General features: G+C 53.1%; 5 protein-coding genes across 5 annotated transcripts; 2 read left to right on the top strand and 3 right to left on the bottom strand.

Annotated features, from left to right (window-relative positions):
- Window positions 1–664: 664 nt before the first annotated feature.
- Window positions 665–2122, bottom strand: CORC01_06675 (mRNA capping enzyme; the record flags this gene model as incomplete). The annotated part of the gene is made up of 1 exon (XM_022618314.1): window positions 665–2122. The coding sequence occupies one exon, from the start codon at window positions 2120–2122 to the stop codon at window positions 665–667; it is 1458 nt and encodes a 485-aa protein (XP_022475158.1).
- Window positions 2123–2673: 551 nt separating this feature from the next.
- On the top strand, window positions 2674–4453 carry CORC01_06674 (26S proteasome subunit RPN7; the record flags this gene model as incomplete). The annotated part of the gene is made up of 3 exons (XM_022618313.1): window positions 2674–3333; window positions 3387–4192; window positions 4255–4453. Coding segments are annotated over 3 exons (1665 nt in total), but the record flags the coding sequence as incomplete, so codon positions are not given.
- Window positions 4454–5087: 634 nt separating this feature from the next.
- Window positions 5088–7202, bottom strand: CORC01_06673 (aminotransferase class I and II; the record flags this gene model as incomplete). The annotated part of the gene is made up of 3 exons (XM_022618312.1): window positions 5088–6139; window positions 6200–6709; window positions 7121–7202. 3 exons carry the CDS (start codon window positions 7200–7202, stop codon window positions 5088–5090), a joined length of 1644 nt encoding a protein of 547 aa, XP_022475156.1.
- Window positions 7203–9202: 2000 nt separating this feature from the next.
- CORC01_06672 (ribosomal protein L33) lies at window positions 9203–9582 on the top strand (the record flags this gene model as incomplete). The annotated part of the gene is made up of 3 exons (XM_022618311.1): window positions 9203–9215; window positions 9302–9418; window positions 9536–9582. 3 exons carry the CDS (start codon window positions 9203–9205, stop codon window positions 9580–9582), a joined length of 177 nt encoding a protein of 58 aa, XP_022475155.1.
- A 437-nt stretch (window positions 9583–10019) lies between these two features.
- CORC01_06671 (uncharacterized protein) lies at window positions 10020–12647 on the bottom strand (the record flags this gene model as incomplete). The annotated part of the gene is made up of 4 exons (XM_022618310.1): window positions 10020–11649; window positions 11698–11799; window positions 11851–12079; window positions 12131–12647. The coding sequence occupies 4 exons, from the start codon at window positions 12645–12647 to the stop codon at window positions 10020–10022; spliced, it is 2478 nt and encodes an 825-aa protein (XP_022475154.1).
- Between the last annotated feature and the right edge of the window lie 3659 nt (window positions 12648–16306).

The following is a 16306-nucleotide window of genomic DNA, read 5'->3' as shown; positions in this document are numbered from 1 at the left end:
TGGATTGATGCGAATCTCAATGCACTCAGGTTTTTTTCCGGCATACAGCTTCACGATCCTGAGGGGATACATGCACGCAACAGCTCCCGAGGTTTAGCGCACAATCTCGGACTCTGAGCTGGGTTTCGATGACTCACCCGAGGCCGCGCCCAAGCAGCGCGGTCCAGGCTGGCCATCGAACCAGACCACCACGCTGGCTCTGCCAAGACTTGTTGTAGAACCCCTTGCTCACATCTTGAAGCTTCGCTGTTTTCAGTACATCCTCTCTCGGAACGAGTTATTTGCCGACGATTGTGGATGTATGCAGGGAAAAGTTACCGCCGTTTCCTCAGCTTGATAGAGGACCCTGAAGCATCACACCTAACTGATGAAAGGAAGATGATTCTCCAGTCCAGCTAAGCAAAGGCTGGACTTTGGCTACAGTGTCTGTTTAGTGGAATCGTCAGGGGAAGAACAGACCGCGAAGGCTCGCAAGAAATGTATACTAGACGCACAGGGAGGAATAGGTGCACTCGCCATTACAAAAACCATGCTTCAAAGAATCTGATAGGTCCCATCCACGATCATGATGAACTTGCAAATTCATAGTGTGCCCAAGTTTCTTGGAGTCTCCTGAGATTTCCAGCTAGATCTGACTTTCATGCCTCCATGACGCTCCCTCTACTTAGACCTTGTAGAAGCAGAAAGCAGTGTAAAAGCTCGCCGCCTCCAACTCTTCTTGCGAAACGAGGAGCCGTCCACCACCGCGTTCCCGAACCCCCATTCTCTCGCTCAAAGGACCCAAGGTCTCGTCGTCTTTCTCCGCTTCCCAAATCTCCATGAAGGTCTTGTGATACTGCAACTCGAGGTTGTAATCTTCGGCGAGGGCTCTGAGAACTTCCCACGGCACAACGTACTCGGGAACCTCTTCGACAGCTTCGTCGAGGAAGAAGTTGTACTTCCAACCGAATGCGGGCCGGAAGACACCGTCTGCAGGTGTCTTGCCCGGGAATCGAACTCGGTAGATAGAATTGCCCCATTCCGCCGACTGGTCTGCTTCGCCATCTTCCAACTCGCCCTCTTCTGCTTCTTGCGGAGGTTCCTCTGCGGCCTTCTTCTTTTTCTCTTCCTGCCGTTCATTGAACTTCCGAACGTGATCACCAAGGACGTCAGAGTTGGGAATGCATCCAATCAATCGACCTCCCTTCTTCAATGAGCCTGCTACGTTGCGCAGCATGGTCCGAGCCTTTTGCTCCGTCTCGAATGCATAGTGCATACAGAACATCATGCTCACGACGTCGAAACCTCGTCGGCTGAGAGGGCTGGTGTCGAATCCGACTTGTCTGATGATTTCGATATCCTCAATTTGTTCGCCGTAGCAATCCTTGACCTGGAAGCGGGCCTCGAAAAGTCGTGGAGGTGGTCGTCTATATCCTCCTCTTCCACCTCTGCCACCGCCCCCTCGGCTACCCATCTGGCGGTAACGCTCCCGAGCCTGGTCAATGCTGATATCTGCTGGATCGAGACCAACGTAGAGCTCGACTGATTGCGGTGCTTGCTGCCATTTGCCAAGATCGCCTCCCTTTCCACAACCAATGTCGAGCACGAGCAACTCCTTTGCGCCCGGCTCCTGAGGGCCTGGGGTGTAATCTTCATCTGGCGAAAACTTCTGGATGATGCAACTCTTTATCCAATTGTTGAATGCGCGCAGGCCCTTGATCTTGCTGTCTGTTCGTCTCCAGTCCCTGCCGCGCTCTGGTACACTGTTGTAGTGCTGCGTAACAACATCGTTGTTGGTACCGCGCTGGCGCTCAGCAGCAGCTTGGGCCGCAGCTTCCAATTCCTTCTCTCTTTCGAGTGCTCTCTGGCGGATAGCTTCTCTTTCGGACTCAGAGATCCGAGCTCGGGCACCCGGTCGCTTCTGCTTGCGAGGTTGTTCGGAGGGAGAGAGGGCTCGGCGCTTAGCGGGCTGGAGCTCCTTCGCGTTATAGGGCTGGGGAAGTTCATCGGTTCCATCCTCGCGCTTGTCGCCTCTTCGCGAGGAATCGCCTTTTCTTGAGGGCGATTGTGATCTCTTGCGTTTCTTCGCGTCGTATGAATGAGACTGTCGCTCGTACGAATCGTCGTCGTCGTAACCAGCCATTGTCACCGAGTCAGAGGTGACAATGCTCTGAAAGGTCAAAGAATCTCGTCTCTAGTGGAGACTTTAGTGTATTGTTTGTTTGGAAGACTTGGATAAGGTATGGCAGGATGGATGAGAGATGGTTGGAAAGTCCTTCGAATCGCGTGAGAGGAAAAGAAGATGCTGAACGTCGCAAGCATGTATGGGGTCTGTGCCAAGGCACCTGCTGAAAGAGAAGGTAAAGCCCACCTACCCACCTACAGATATTGCTAACAATACGGCAGGCGTGGGGTTAGGCCTCAGTGCTCCAGGTTCTTTCTGATTCTGGATTTAGATGAATTTTTTTCCTTATGAGAATGTGACTTGATGTCTTCCATATTAAATGGCTGTGTATTCGATGGATTAAAATACCACGGTTCAATTTTGCAGAAGCCAGTTGATCATCTTTGGAAGGCAGGGTAGGTATGCGGAGTATGGGTGGTTGTCTCTTGGTGCACTGGGTGGTAGGCAGGTCCCGTACGTGTCACACTGCAGCCTTGCCGGCTTGACTAAGCTCACCCCCAGCAGCAGACCAATCACGCCAGAGTTTGGCCGGACGCTTGCGGGTTGCAGGGGGCCTTTCCAAAGCTCAAGCTCCAAACACCACCATACAACGACATCACTCTCTTGCTCACACAGTAACCCATCGCGCAGTCTCAATCTCTTTTATTTCCCCTCCCCTCGTAATCGACAACGACCCTTCCCAGACGCCTTCGTATAAATCAACCGCCAAGATGGGCTCAGATCCCCAGTACGCAAAGTACCCTCTCCTCCCCCTCGCCCAGCATGTCTTCGCCCTCACAAATGCCTACGCCTCCCGGCCATCTCAACAATCTGCCGCAAAAGCTCTCAACGATGCCATCACCGAGCACAAGATGGCACCGCTCTACCGTTACCTCGCACACCCTCTCGAGGGCATCCTGAACCAAGTTGGTGAGGGTGGCAGTCAGATTCCCGGCAAGCCGTTGAGTCGGAAGTCGAGTCTGGCAGGCATGATTGCCACCAAAACCACCCCCACCGCCGTCAACCTGCCCTGGGACGAGGGCAGATACCAAGAGCTGAAGGCCGACAACGACAAGGAGCTGGAGGAGTTCCAAAAGGAAGAGGACGAGGCCGTCGAGAAGGCTGGCGAGACGGAGATTCAGGCCGCGCGGGGCAAGCGGGCAGAGTTCTGGGCCAGAGTCGGTGACAAGGTGCGTTTGGGAAGACTATCAACACATGAATGAAATACTGACCTCCCTGGTAGGACCGGGCGATCGCCGCATACGAAGACGTGTTCGAGAAGACCGGCATTTTGGGCACCAAGATCGATTTGGTTCTCGCAATAATCCGAATGGGTCTCTTCTACGGCGACAAGCTTCTTGTCAAGAAGCACGTCGAGCGCGCAAAGACCCTGGTCGAGTCCGGTGGTGACTGGGACCGTCGCAACCGTCTCAAGGCATATGAGGGTATCTACCTCCTGACCGTCCGGTCATACAACTTGGCCGCCCCGCTGCTGCTCGACAGCTTGTCCACCTTCACCAGCTACGAACTTTGCACCTACTCCTCCCTCGTCGTCTACTCCGTTCTCGCCGGATCCGTTTCCCTGAAGCGTGTCGACTTCAAGAGTAAAGTTGTCGACGCCCCTGAGATCAAGGCCATTCTGGGTGATGGAGAGGACAAGCTCCTGGCTCTGTCCGGTGCTCTCAGCGCCGGCCCTGGTGCCGACGACGCCATGCACGACGCACCGCCCGCCGCTGCCAAGACCGCCGTGAACCTGACGACTCTCGGCACAAGCACCGATCAGCCCGAGGCTGAGATGGCCATTGACTTCTCGCCTCTGGCCCAGCTCGTCTCCAGCCTGTACAACGGCCAGTACAAGTACTTCTTCCAGGCTCTCGCCCAGGTCGAGGAATCTTTCCTGACCCAGGACCGCTACCTTCACGAGCACAAGAACTGGTTCATCCGTGAGATGCGCCTGCGCGCTTATCAGCAGCTTCTCCAGAGCTACCGCGTGGTTGGCCTGGAGACAATGGCGACCGACTTTGGTGTCACCGTTGACTTCCTGGACCGGTATGATTCCATTCCTGCCTTCAGCCGCGTTGGCCGGACCAGACAACTAATTCGTTCTCCAGTGACCTCGCCAAGTTCATTGCAGCCGGCCGTATTCCCTGCACAATCGATCGTGTCAGCGGCAAGGGCGTCATCGAGACCAACCGTCCCGACGACAAGAACAAGCAGTACCAGGACGTCGTACGCCAGGGCGATCAGCTCATCACCAAGCTTCAGAAGTATGGTCAAGCCGTGCGTTTGAGAGGAAGCGAGCGGGCATAATCAGCCAAAGAGCAAGGTGACGGGGAAATGACGGGGAGCTTTTACCACATGTTTTTACAATCGTGTGTCCCTTGGCCAGGCTGAGAACGTCGGGCTCGGGACTACAAAAGGCGCGAGGTAGAAACGGCAGGCGGCGAATAGAAACCGGGGTTGGGGCAAGCAAATGTGTGCTACTACAATAACTCTTTGTATGATACCTACGGATTAGACAAGCCAATATGAGAAATCTTGGCTTGACCTTGGCCCACGTGGTATGGCTATGTGTGTGCCTGACTCCGTGAACTATCAAAGTGATAATCGCGCAGCAGAATTGAGTACTCATGGGAGCGGAATCGTTCTATTCTCGCAAGCTATGCTCAAAAAGCGTCGTCAATATGCCAAATCCCAGAGACTTGCTAAACAACAAGAAGATATCTACTTTGCGCCTCGTGCGTGCTAATTTTCCGGTTTGGTATTTGCTTTGATCCACACTGGATATGTGCTTCCGGAAGAAACAACGCCCAAATTTCTTCGCTTCACACCTATCCCAGCCGTGCTTGCTACTACGCAAGCTTACGCCATCAAAAGCGGCTGGCCTCCTTGCACCTCTGCGATCCCCGTACACACAAAGATCGAAACTACACCAACAGCTTCTTTACCGGTACTTCTCAATAAACTCCTTGTGGAAGTTGATGATGCGGCCAACCCAGTCAGTGCCGGGCGCGAGGAAAGTGGTGCGGAAGTGCAGGGTGCCCTCCTTCTGACCGAATCCGCTGCCGGCAACGACGCAGACACCGGTGGCCTCGAGCATGCGCATGCAGTAGAACTCGTCGGCCGTGCGGCCCTCCTTCTTGGCGGCCTCGATGGCCTTTGCGGGAAGCTTGATGGTGGGGAAGAGGTACATGGAACCCTGCGGCGCGCCGCACTCGACGCCCTCCATCTGGTCAAAGGCCTTGTGGAGAGCAGTGGCGCGCTCCTTGAGGCCGTTGAAAATACCGTCGTACTCCTTCTTGTACAGCTCGTAGCTCGGCTCGCCCTCCTTGGGGGGGTTGACCATGAGCTCGACGATGCACTGGCCGATGACGGGGGCGCAGAGGGTGATGGAGACGAACTTGTAAATGTTGGCCTCAACCTCGGAGTCGAAGTTGACGAGCTCGAAGTAGCCGCCGCGGTGACCGCACTCGCCGACCATACCCTTGGAGATGGAGTGCAGAGAGGCGAGTTCAACGCCGTCGTACTTGCCGGGGGTTTCCTTTTGCAGCTTGCGCAGAACGCTCTTGAAGGAGTGGAACTTGCCAACAAAGACGTTGGTCTGGTAGACTTCATCGGCCATCACCACGAGCTGTTTCTCCGCCGCGTAGTCGTAGACGGCGCGGATGTCATCCTCGGACAGGGAGGCGCCGGTAGGATTACCGGGGTTGATGATAACAATAGCGCGCACATCGGTGCCTTCGGAGGTGGCCTTCTCGTAGGCAGCCTTGATGGTGTTCAGATCGGTGCCCCAGCCTGAGGCCTCGTCGAGGTAGTAAGGAACGCAAGTGGCGTTGAGGACCGACAGGGTTGCAGTGTAGAGTGGGTACTGAGGAATGGGCACAAGAACACCGCTTTGAGCATTCTGAGCAATTATGTGCAGAAGCGTGTTGACTCCGGAAGAGGCACCGCCAGAGAGGTAAATGTGGGCGGGATCGGCGGGGAATCCGTCTCGGCCTGCAGAGATCTTTGTCAGTTGTCACACTCGGCGCAAGTTCAACAGTGATAACAACTTACGCTCAATGAAATTGGCAATGCTCTCCTTGATAGCGGGGACACCAGCGCTGGCACTATAGGCGCCAACGGAGCCGACCTGGCTCAAAAGAAATTTGGCGCGAGCGATAGCATCGCTCTTGTACCCAAGCTGGTTCTGCAAGACATCCTCGTGCTCAAGAAGCAGGGGGTTCTCGAGGAGACTGACGACCTGTCGGAAGAAGGTAATCGGCTTCTGGTCGAGTTGCTGAGGATTGCCGATGTTGGCCGAGATGACGGCTTCAAAGGGGAGGTCCTTGTCACCCTTGGCCAGCTTTGCCCGGTATTCCTCCGACTTTACGGCCAGCTCGCCGCGAACGGCGTACTCGGCAGCAACAACATGCTGGTTGATGTTGTGCACATTAAGCCGACGACTCGGTGTGGTAGACATGGTTCGATGGTGGGGTGACAAACGGCTGTTGCTGCTGCTGAAGAAAAGTTGCCTTTGAGATGGCGGGGTATTGGAGAGCAAGATCTTAGGGGACCGCGGGGTATCTGTGCAAGAGTCATATAAAAGTTAGTCAAAGGGCTTCTGCCGCGCAACAGTGGAGATCAAAGTAGAAAAACACCTTTGCTCGGGTCGATAACACCGGAAAGAGCCGAGCAAAAAAATGCAAAAGTTGGGAATGGTTAGAGGAAGAGTAGGAGAGTGAGTCTCAAGAAAATCTGAAAACGTACGCAGCCAACTCAACCGCTATTTATTCAGCTCTTCGTCAACGAAGAGCAGTGGGCAACCAGTTTTGGACGCGGGGGGGACCGCTACAACAGTGCGCGATGTTTAACAGACGGATTCAACGGACAGAGGGAAGAAGAGACGGCAAAGTTGACAAGAAATCGGCGCATACTCTTCTCCTCATTGTCCGATACAGATGCTCTTATTCAATAACTCTGACAGACGCAGCCTACTTAGGCTGGTACTGTGACCTCGAGGGCACGAGACATGACCCTGCGTGGCATCGTTTCTGTGTTGCGGCGGGATGGCTTCCATGACGGGCTGTGTTTGCCCCCCTTCCAGAGCGGGACACCAGCCGAGCACTCGCTGGTGAGTCGCAGGCGAAGACGTGGATCAGACCCGGCCGTGTTTGGCGCGGATTTGCTTCAAAGGCCTGTGTCCGAAACCGGTGATGGACAGACAAGGGGTAAGGCGGTCGGCGCGCCTAGAGGCTAGAGCTTCTGCGGATTCTTCCGCCAGGGTATTTCCGAATTTCGGCGTCTTGGGGAAAACTAATGGTTCCTCATCCTCCTGCAAAAGAAGAATGGAAAGTGCGGGGGTCCACGTGGGATTCATGGGCACTCGAACGGGCTTGAGAAAATGATCAAATGCCTTGTCTGTTTGTTCGGTGAGGGACGGCAAAGAAAAGGAAAACAGGTGGGGGGAGAAAACGCAGCTGGGAGGGAGCTGTAGCTGTCCCGTTTGAGCGGTGTCGGGCAGGTGAGCTTAGATAGCTTCGAGCTGCGCCAACCCCCAGCTTTCATGGATAATAGAAATAGCACTCGGTTTGGGGCCAGGGCTGGGCAACAAACAACGACTTGAAGCAAACACACCGCTCTCAACAGTGGAAATAGAATGGTTCAGCATTGCGACGTACCATTTGTTCTTTGACTGCCGTTGCTTCCGCCGCTCATCAATCGCGCTTGGCTCGCGGCGGCGTGCCTCCTCGGTGCTCCCAGCGACCTGGCCGCGGTGCAAGCCACTCTCTTCGCCGCCATCGTCGAATTTATCGTGCTTGTCGGAATTTAAAATGCGCCCCGGACGGGTCGGTTTGTTGAATTTGGTGATTCGTGGAGAGGTTCGCCGTTTCCAACTTCGGTGTATTCGCTCTGTCGTTTACTACGCTCCGTAGATGGAAATGTAAGACTCGAAAAGTGTCCAAGAGAGAAAACCAGGACGAAACGTCGTCTGCTCTCGGCGGTCTGAGGTGTTCTGCTGGATCGCCAAGGACCTACATACACGATACAGCTGAGATGCGAAAAGGAAGGAAGGCAAGAAAGACGACAAAAGTGCACGCCTTCCTGAATTACCCCCTCCATGGAAGCAGGCAAGACAAGAACAGGACATCCGTTCCTCTTTATTTGCCCATCCGCCCATTGTCTGCTCCCGCCAATTGTGCCCACCCTCCCTCCTCATCATCCTGCTGCTGCTCCCCGGCCACGGCCCTGCCCATCTGTTGAGAAAAGCGACCCGACCTGCGAGATAACCACGCCCACCCCTTCAAAGCCTGGCCGGCGGGCGACCACTCGGGGGTCGGGGCTATTCGCGATAGACTACCTTGACTGCGGGCTCGAGTCCAAATGGGCCGCGTGCAGGGAAGGGCGCGCAACAAAAATTGGCACAAAATTTCCACCCAGCTCCAGCAACCAACCCCAGAATGTCGTAGGCCATCACCATCCGAACACGGGAAAAGCATCGATGGCGGTGACGCTTCATGCCAGGTCCCTGCAAGCTCTAAAAACGCTGCTGGGTCTAACGGGGGGGACCAGAGCTATTGACCGAATAAGACCAGGAAAGATCCACCAACCAACAGCTCCGTTGCTCGGATTACCATCTCGTAGACTTCTGACCGCGCAGCTTGACCGCTGTAGACTGGCATAACCTGAACTACGATTCTATACTTCTCACGTCGCAAGATGCCACTATCCCCCAATCGACGATATCCCCTGAACCCCTCTTTGCTTGGCCCCTCGGGCCTTTTCCAATTCGTATCACTGGGCTTACATGAGTGAAACTGTCTTACACATCGCCATGTGAGCATTTCATACCCTGCCAGCTGGTGCCACTTGTATCAGGTTGTACTACCTACGGGGCGCAATCCTCACACCGAAGCCTTACCGAAGCCGGCACCTCGGTGAACGGCCCTTTTCCCGCCGACAGACCTCTCTCCACCGCAAAATTCCAGTCTCCATACTGCGAAGCTATCCCGTCCCCCGTGGTCCCAGATCGTGTCCAAGCCTCAGCTATCCAACGCGTGCGGCGCAAACTCCCCCAAGATGGCCAAAAAAGGTATGCGAATCCCTCTTAGCTCTTCTTAATCCAACAGCCTCTCCCCAATTGGATCGATCACCCAGCTAACCAACCCCGTTCAATAGCGAAGTCTCGCGTCATGATCGTCCGGCTCTTGTCCATGGCCGCGACTGGTTACTTCTACACCGTCAAGCGTCTCCGAACCGCAACACCCATGAGTTTGCTGAAATACGACCCAATCAGTATGAAACCTTCACTTTTCTCAAGTCAATAATTATGGCGCCCTTCTCAATCGACGAGCGCCATCCTACACACGCCATGAGATGGAGATGTTAATGACGGGGCTAACGAGACCACAGTTCGGCGAAAGGTGCTGTTCTTGGAGCAGAAGAAGAAGGGAAAATGAACTCGCGTGTTCTCGATTGACCAACACCATATGTAACAACACTGATATAACCATAAACGGCGTTCACGGCGGCATACACTTGGGGCTCGAAGACCACATGGATGAACTGTACATCATCAACTTGCAGCCCCCCAGACCTATCGTCAGGGGCAAGGCATTGACACGTCGGAATATGCGCCTGAGGTGGAACGAAAGCAAAGGCTTCGATGGCCATGACCTAGTTGTATATTCTACAAAGAAATAACAAACCTTGCATAAATGCATGAATCCTCCGCATGATTCCACCACACACCAATCTGTCGCACACGTCCAAGAAACCGCATCCCCATTTTGATAATCGAGAAGCTGCAAACCTTGTTCGAGCACAATTCGTGTCCCGGAGCAACTCAGAGGTAAGAATCACAGCGCGACAGCTGCTGTCAGAGCTTAGCGCTCTGTCACTTTCCTCCGCGTTCTGCGCTCTCGTTCGGTTTGGAAGCGCTTGGGAGGAAGTGGTATGAAATCTGGTCATCATCCTGGAGCGCCTTCTTGCCATCTTTCTTGCTGTGCTCTGACGACTCATTTTGACGGCGGTCTCCCATATTGCTTCCCGTAAATTGTGAGGTTTCAACGTTGTCTTCGTTCTCAGTGAAGCATGGTTTCGACCGTTTCGGGCCTCGAGACCACGACTGAGATTTGCTAGTTCTTTTGATTCCTCGCTGCTCGGCAAAGCTCGTTGGTCCTTCCAGTCTCTCCCATTCGTTACGGCCAATCAGATCAGTGAGGTTTGCTTTGCGGTTACCCACAAAGTTGTCCTTGACATCCAAGACAGCCTCCTGGCTGGATTTGAGAGCACTTTGAACAGGTCGATTGTACGAAGAGTGTCCGGCGTGGCGTGCTACCATAGCGTCGTTCCTTGCCTTTGATGTTCTTGTAGTGGGCGTCCTCTGTGGACGAAGAATCGACTTTAAGCGGGACCCCTGAGTGGTTACCTCCGTTCGCTGGTACTTCTCCTGTTCAATCGATGGCGCGGGCGTTTCGTCTTCCAATTCTTCGACAGGACTCCGGAAAACCGTCCGCTTGCTTATTTGCATCAGTGGGATGTCAGAGGAGCTCGGCTGAAAGTCATTCAGCGGATCGTATACATCTTGTGGCGGCAACAAGGGAAACTCCGATTCCGGTACCACCAGACTGTCAGGGACCAGGATATCGTCGCTTCCTGTGGCATCTTGTCTGCTGAGAATTTGTGCGAGGTCTTTGCTGACCGCCGCGTATGCGTTGCCATTTGACCTGAGCTGTTTGACTTCTCCCTTCAGTGTTTGAAGGTAGGCAAGCTGTTCAGCTACCTGATCAGCAATGTTGGTAGTAGCAGCCGGAACCTGCGTCTCGCGGAGCTTAAGTGTGAGATTGGTGACTCTTTGACGAGCATTTTCCAATTCCTTTTCGAGTTTTGACGCTTTGGAGACACTTTCCAAGGCCCTGAGACGTTCAACCTCCGCCTCGACCATGGATAACTGCTGTTGAGCCTGGTGCAAAGATTTTCCTGAACTTCTCAGCCGAGTTTCCATTGTCGTGTGATCATCCTTCGAATTTTTTGCGAGATTTTTCCCGGACTCTTCGGCAAGTTGGCGTTGTCGATCGACGTCTTCCTCGACAATTCGGAGTTTCTCCTGAAGCTCTCGGACCTTTATTTCATGACCCTCACGCTGAAGTTGAAGCTCAGCCTGGGCTTCTGTGACCTGGCAGTCCTTACTAGACAGATTTTGCTGTAACGCTTGAAGCTCTGCCTCCGTGGTTGTCGCCTTAGTTGATGCCGACTCTGCGGAGTTTCTCGCTTCTTGTAACTTCCGACTGAGCTCAGAAACAGCGTTTGTCATATTTGCGACTTCCGCATCCTTTGACTGGAGAATCTGGGCGAGTTTTTTGCTTTCCTCTTTCCTCTCTGAGAGCTGCATCAGCAATCGCTCTTGCTGGTCTTTCCGCTCCGCCTGGATCGACAGTGACTGATTCTGGAAGATCTTCTGGAGACCTTGAAGTTTCTCCTCGATGGACTGGCCAGTCACCATAATTTTCAACTCTTCAAGAAATCTGGGTTCATGTCAATTGAGATATCATGATGCACCAGCGGAAACCTACCGTGGCATCATATCCTCTTGGAAGGTTTTCAGAGCTTGCCGAACCTCATCTTCAATGTTCACCCGAGGGGCAGATTGCACATGGTCCGCAATTTCGTTCAGCCTATAGCAATCAGCCACATCCAGATGGAACAATGACGATTTAAGAAGATACCTTTGTGTAACCTCGGCCGGAATGGCGGCTTTTTGGGCTGAGTTTACTTGCACGTCGTCCATCTTCTCGGAGATTCGAGCCACCTTTCCGTCGACCAGGAGCAACAGACCTTCTAGGTCTCTCCCCTCAAGAAGCTTAACCTCCAACTCTCTGGCTCTTTGAGCCTCGAAATCGAAATCTCTTTCAAGATTGTTCAGGGCCGACGTCAAGTCTTTGATTTTGGATGCCGCTTCTTAGTGTTAGGACCAATATCTTCGATCTTCGGATCGGATCTGCTTACCCGTAGCCACCTCCCCCTGGAGAAGTACTTGTCTGTCTTTGGAAATGCCGTTCAGCTTGTCTTGGGCAGCTGTTTTTTCTGCCATGATCGAATTGAACTTCTCTTCCACCTCGTGATGCTCCGTTCTCATGTTATCGATGGTTTTTTGAGCGATCTCTCTGGATTGCTGCCAGAGTTGCTGATGTTCTGCAATGGCCTTGTTGAGGTGATCCTTGTATCCGCGGCTTCTCTCTTGCAATTTGTCGAGCTTAAAATGTGTGGCTTCCAGCTCATTGTTTAATTTGGCTGCCTCGGCGTCTTGTAATTCTCTCTCAGCTTGCAGATTGGCGACTTCCTGTTCCAGCTCTTGCGTTCGACCATCGCGTTGATCTAGATCTCGAGAAATCTCATCCTTCTGCTTTCGTAATAGAGAAAACTCAGACTTAAACTGTATGCGGCGGTTTTGATCTTTCTGGTGCCGCGTGTGATACTGCCCTAAGCGAGTCTCCAGCTCTTCGATCTCCCGCTTCTGGCCCATGATACGACTGTTTAACTTGTGTTCAACTTCTTTTGAGTAATTAAGAACCTTATTGTAGTGAGCTGACATACTTTCAAGTGCTTCGTAATGACTCTCGGATGCAACCTGCTGGCGCCGACCGCAGGTTTCTAAGCTTGGAGCGGCCATTTCGTAACTAGGCTCTGTTGGTTGTGGTTGATTGGGAGAGTGCCTCCGACGCCGGGAGGTATTTGAAAGACGCGATGTTGTACGTTGTGGAACATCTCCAGAATTTTTCTCGCGCCTGATGCGTCGATTTGGCTGCTCTCGTCGGGGAGAAGAATGTTGCCGATGAGACTTGCCAGCAGAACTGGGAGTTTGTTTCTGAGGCATTTCCAGGTCGCCAACTGGGGTAGACGAGCGGAACCCAACTGCTCCATTGTGCCTCCTCTGAATTCGAGACACCTGAAGAGGTAGCATACGATTGTCTTTGATAGTTTTGCTAGCTTCGGACAGGTGGGGTTCTATGTCATTTGTGAGACCTTCCATTCGACCTGAATCCACACGTTGCTGCTGTCCGCCTTCATCTTCTCTCCGAGAGCTAGGCCTTGAAAGATCACTCTTCTTCGTAGCCGTCACGCGTTCAAGTGCAGGTTGCAAAGTCTCTCGTTGGTCGTAGGGAAGAATGGCATCGGCGTCAGCGAAGGGTCGAATACTGAGGTCCTTTTTGGCAGAACCCTTGTGTTTTTGCTCTACCCCAACGGCTGGGTGTCCTGGAGTCTGATTGTCAGCTGGATCAGCTAGATGAATCCCAGGGGTGGAAGTCATCTGATCCGAGAGATTTGGGACTAGTAGCTGAACGTGGTTACTCAATTGCTGCGGGTTGGCTTCTGCAGTCTTCAAGCGCTGTGCCCGAATAACTGTTCGAGTTTGGTCAATCCCAGAGCCAGCGGCCATTACATTGTTTGTCTGGACGTCAACGCCGTGGTAGTGAGGACTATGACTGTCTATCAAAGCTGGTCGTTTCCGGGGCTGGGTTGGTTGAACAGTGCCGGAATCTGTGTCCCCTCTAGGTACCGCATCTTGTCGTTCACTGAGAGCACTGAAGTCGATTGAGCGATGCTTCTGGTGTCCACAGAACTGATTCGGCTTGAACTTGGGCTGTGGTGCGAAGACAAATGAATTTGCCGACCCAGAAAGCTCCAGGTCTTCTTCTGAATGGCGTGGAAACTTGTGCCCGTGCCCGTGTGTCTGAGATATGTGGCACTGTCCATTCTCATCATCTTGTACAACGTGGTTGATGTTTGGCTGTGACTCTCTCTGCTGGCTGAGCAACGAAGGCTGCGATTCCGCACTGGAAGGTGAGTCTTGGACCTGAGAGTCCCGCTCAGGAGAATGTTCCGGGCTAGATCCATCTGCATGGGACTTGGCTCTGTGTTCAGTGTATCGGTGCGTGCTTCCGTCTGTTGAAAGAGAGTCAGGGCTGGATGTATCGACCATGGTATAAACGTGGCCAGGGGCCGGGGTGTTACTGCTGCACCAAGCTGTGGTCTACACCTAGAGTCTCTGATACAATGTAGCAAAGTTCAACAGAGAGTCAATCCGGACAAAGAAACGAGACGGCAAAGGAGAGGACAAGCAGAGTCAAGAAACAAAGCCAATGGCTTTCGTCCAACAAATTGGGGTTGTAGGAGATTGAAGAGGATCAACACACCGTGACCTGTTGGGATGGAAGCCCCCAAGCCGGGAAGCATCTCTCGGATTGCCTGCAGCGGTAAAGATCTTGAAGGTTCTTGGGAAATCGCAAGGCGTGGGCTTCCAGCTTCTCAGGTTGAGCTGCAGAAAGAGCTTTCGTGAGTTGAGATCAGGAAAGTGATGGACAGAAGGACATGGTAATGGCTTTCCTCTTCCACCGGGCGGAAGGAAAGATGCTCTCAGGGCAATGCGCTGACTACCTGCCTTCATTTGACTCTGCCTTCCCTTTCAATGCATATTTCCTTATCATCCAGGATGGTACCTTAACTTGATGACAGTCTTTCAATCCCCATCAGGACATCCAGCTTTGTGTCAGTCCCTGTTGTTCAGCGCAGCTCGAAAGTTTCATAGGGACTCGGCTCTTTCCCTTCAGCACTATTCCTAGAGCTGGATGTCCAAGCAGCCACCCACGTCCTACAATTCCTTGAAACAATTTGCATACGTGGAGAACCCTTTGCCACATCATTCTCTTACGGATATGGTTTCAACATACGCAATGTACGTTGGTGGAAGTGGAAAACATGCCCAACTGGCATGCGAAACCAAATGCCGAGTACTGGCCATGGAAGGAGAAGTGAGCCTATTTGATGAGGATTACTCGCCAAGGTGATCACTAGAGTCAGCTACCTTATTTCATCGCCCCCTCTTCCCGTCGCAATCCTTTCTTTTCTTCAGTCTTGGGATCAATCTACCAGCACTTTTGCAGCGAGGTGAATGGCGACATGACCTTGTTACAAGAAGCAAACGAAGAACATCATCTGTCTCACGAAGAATCCCCCCTCGGCACTTGCCAATTTCAGGAGAATTTCTTGCCGACAGGGTTGAATTTTCAATGTCAATAATGCTAGAGTCTGGAACGACCATTGGCAGCGGCTTCTCTTTGCGTTGAACTTCGCGAGAGAAGACCGCTTACTCTCCAGCCGTAAGACCTTCCTCTAATTCGACTTGCTAACTGGCCTCGCCAGCTCCAGCGACGAAACCCATCGACGAGGAGAGATGCGCAGCGTCGGAAAAACCAGGCCAAGCCCGCTGCCCAAATATAGAACTTCCCAAGGAAAAGCCAAGCAATGCCAAAAGCCCACTGAAGAAATGAATTAAGCGGGAAGGGGGAGCAGGCGGTAAGTGACACCTCAAAGGCATCATCGACGGAACCGAAGTGATACGCGCTTGATCGAGGAAGACAAAGATGGCTGTACCACTCGGCTCTTCCGCGCTTTGGTCGAATTTTCTCTCTTTTCAGCAAGGAGAAAAAGGTGACAGTGACGGGACGTGCAGGTGCCATCACAGATAGAGCAGCCACAGGAAAGAGTCTCTCCGGATGAGAGCCATTCAGAACAGCTCCAGATGCTCGTCATCACACCGCAGGATCGTCAAGTCGACGGAAACGCGAGGACCCTTCCCCATCACACAATTACGGTCGTCGATATCGCATCTCCTGCCGGTGACAGTCAGCCTCTTTCAAAAATCGTCCGATTGATTAAGTCGGCCGCGTATACGGAGACATGCAGTGCAGATGTAAAATGCAGGTGGAAAGATATACAACAGTATAGGATTGTGATGGGACTCAGTCCCACCCCCTGCGCCTCCAAAATTTGTCCGAGCAGCCCATCCCAGGCCCGTCCCGCTGATTGGCCATCACATCCCAGCCCCGATGTGAAAGCGCCGTGTGCCGGCGCTTCGAGGCTGCTCAACGCCAATGGAAGCGCCGCGAGCCTATTTCGACCATCGTGGGCCCAGACGAAGTTCTCTTGCGTCTTGGGTCCCCACGGTCAACAAGGTACCTCGACACGGTTCCTGCGCACCAGACGTGGGTCCCCCCGGCGACGTGCTCGCAAGTGCCGTGTGAAAGCTATGCACTTGCACGAGGGGAGGCCCTTCGCTTCGTTGCCTTCGTCACATTGCTGTAAGTGGTTGATTCCTCTGTATGGCTGCTTGTAGAGGAAGGG

This window comes from Colletotrichum orchidophilum (genome assembly GCF_001831195.1).
Source record: "Colletotrichum orchidophilum strain IMI 309357 chromosome Unknown Scaffold_51.1, whole genome shotgun sequence".
NCBI classification, from domain to species: Eukaryota; Fungi; Ascomycota; class Sordariomycetes; order Glomerellales; family Glomerellaceae; genus Colletotrichum; species Colletotrichum orchidophilum.
This window is presented reverse-complemented; position numbering and strand designations above follow the sequence as displayed.